This window comes from Oncorhynchus tshawytscha, linkage group LG13 (assembly GCF_018296145.1).
Source record: "Oncorhynchus tshawytscha isolate Ot180627B linkage group LG13, Otsh_v2.0, whole genome shotgun sequence".
NCBI classification, from domain to species: domain Eukaryota; kingdom Metazoa; phylum Chordata; class Actinopteri; order Salmoniformes; family Salmonidae; genus Oncorhynchus; species Oncorhynchus tshawytscha.
In genome coordinates this window covers 5,349,049-5,351,548 of record NC_056441.1, presented here as the reverse complement: position 1 = coordinate 5,351,548, position 2,500 = coordinate 5,349,049, and the positions used below count along the sequence as shown (strand labels likewise).

At 52.5% G+C, this 2,500-nt stretch overlaps 1 protein-coding gene across 1 annotated transcript in view; it reads left to right on the top strand.

Annotated features, from left to right (window-relative positions):
* Positions 1–2,500, top strand: part of LOC112239059 (regulating synaptic membrane exocytosis protein 3) — a 73,332-nt gene that overhangs the window by 20,854 nt on the left and 49,978 nt on the right. The window contains exon 2 of the mRNA XM_042295075.1: positions 413–725. Coding sequence (XP_042151009.1) covers positions 461–725 — 265 coding nt within the window. The 5' untranslated portion in view covers positions 413–460. The remainder of the gene's footprint in view (positions 1–412; positions 726–2,500) is intronic.

The window sequence follows — 2,500 nt, the reverse complement described above, 5'->3', positions numbered from 1 at the left end:
TGTATCCGTTTGTAACAAAATCATTTCTGATATCAGCAAGCGTTAAAAAATATAAATATTAATCAAATTTAGTTTACTTTGTTTACTTACTATTTACTTTGTAAAATGCAAATGGTCAAAGTTAAATTGTTTACTTTGTCCTTCAAATGTACTCCCACTCTGTCCATTTACACAACCTCTGAAATATCAATGTCTATTCTCCTCTCTCTCTCCTCTGCTCCATTCTCTCCTACATAATGTCTAACCTCCTCTCTCTCTCCTCTGCTCCAGCCTCTCCTACATAATGGCTAACCTCATCTCTCTCTCTTCTGCTCCATTCTCTCCTACATAATGTCTAACCTCATCTCTCTCTCCTCTGCTCCAGCCTCTCCTACATAATGTCTAACCTCCTCTCTCCCCCCTCCAATCCCAGTCCTTTCCATCGTCAGCCCATTGGCTGGCCTCCTCCTGCTCAGTAGCCATGATGCTTAGCAGCTCTGTCGAGGTGCCCAGTCCTGGCGGCATGTCCGGTCTCTCCGTGACGAGGGCGGCAGTGGCGGGGAACGTCGTCCGGTCCTCCAGTATCTCGGGAGCCGTGTACAGCCTGGAGAAGAGTCCCGGTGGGCAGGGAGAGGCGGGAACGGTGACCGGGAACAAGAAGAGACGATCCAGCCTTGGAGCCAAGATGGTGGCCATTGTGGGGCTGTCGCAGTGGAGCAAGAGTACCCTGCAGCTCAACCAGCAAGGTCAGTTTCACTCTGGTTTCACTGTTTTCAACGGGTTGCTTTGTGAGTTGCTGACGGCCATTTTGGGGCAGTGGAGTTATAATAGAAGGAGGGTCCTGTTGCTCAACCAGCAAGGTGGGATTCAGTGTTGTTGCGTTGTAGTGGATTGGGGGGGGGGGGGGGTAGTTGTTGGAACGGTGGAGTTAGGCCCCTGTTGTTCAACAAACACCCTGTCGTTCAACCAGCAAGGTCAGTTTCACTCTGGTTTCTCTGTTTTCAACTGGTTTGTTTTTTGAGTTGTTGACGGCCATTTTGGGGCAGTGGAGCTACAGTAAAAGAAGAGTCCTGTTGCTCAACCAGCAAGGTGGGAGAAATCACAGGCGAACACAGTACATTATTCTTATTGATGAGGCTGTTGTTCGTACTCGGGCTTGGATGAGCACTCTTCCTCACTTTCCATCGCTCATGTTTTCTCTCACATGTCTGGTTAATAATACTGTTCCACCTTCCTTCCTTCCTTCCTTCCTTCCTTCCTTCCTTCTTCCTTCCTTCCTTCCTTCCTTCCTTCCTTCCTTCCTTCTTCCTCCCTTCCTTCCTTCCTCCCTCCCTCCCTCCCTCCCCCTCCCTCCCTCCCTCCCTCCCTCCCTCCCTCCCTCCCTCCCTCCCTCCCTCCCTCCCTCCCTCCCTCCCTCCCTCCCTCCTTCCCTCCGTCTCTCCTTACTTCCTTCCCTCCTTCCTTCCTTCCTTCCTTCCTCCCTCCCTCCCTCCTTCCTTCCCTCCTTCCTTCCTTCCTTCCTTCCTTCCTTCCTTCCTTCCTTCCCTTCCCTCCCTCCCTCCCTCCCTCCCTCCCTCCCTCCCTCCCTCCCTCCCTCCCTCCCTCCCTCCCTCCCTCCCTCCCTCCCTCCCTCCCTCCCTCCCTCCCTCCCTCCCTCCTCCTTCTTCCTTCTCCTTCCTTCCTTCCCTCCTTCCTTCCTTCCCTCCCTCCCTCCCTCCCTCCCTCCTTCCTTCCCTCCTTCCTTCCTTCCTTCCTTCCTTCCTTCCTTCCCTCCCTCCTTCCCTCCTTCCTTCCTTCCTTCCTTCCCTCCCTCCCTCCTCCTTCCTTCCTTCCTTCCTATGACCTCAGTCTAGTCTCTCTTTCTCTTCTCCTTGTTGGGTAATACTGTACATGATATACTTCTGACCCTTACTTGTTCCCTCCTTCCCTCCTTCCTTCCTTCCTTCCTTCCTTCCTTCCTTCCTTCCTTCCTTCCTTCCTTCCTTCCTTCCTTCCTTCCCTCCCTCCCTCCCTCCTTCCTTCCCTCCCACCCTCCCTCCTTCCCTCCCTCCCTCCTTCCTCTGCTAGGAATCTCTCACCATTCCTGCTAGGTCAGAGCAGAATCTCTCACCATTCCTGCTTGGTCAGAGCAGAATCTCTCACCATTCCTGCTAGGTCAGAGCAGAATCTCTCACCATTCCTGCTAGGTCAGAGCAGAATCTCTCACCATTCCTGCTAGGTCAGAGCAGAATCTCTCACCATTCCTGCTAGGTCAGAGCAGAATCTCTCACCATTCCTGCTAGGTCAGAGCAGAATCTCTCACCATTCCTGCTAGGTCAGAGCAGAATCTCTCACCATTCCTGCTAGGTCAGAGCAGAATCTCTCACCATTCCTGCTAGGTCAGAGCAGAATCTCTCACCATTCCTGCTAGGTCAGAGCAGAATCACTCACCATTCCTGCTAGGTCAGAGCAGAATCTCTCACCATTCCTGCTTGGTCAGAGCAGAATCTCTCACCATTCCTGCTTGGTCAGAGCAGAATCT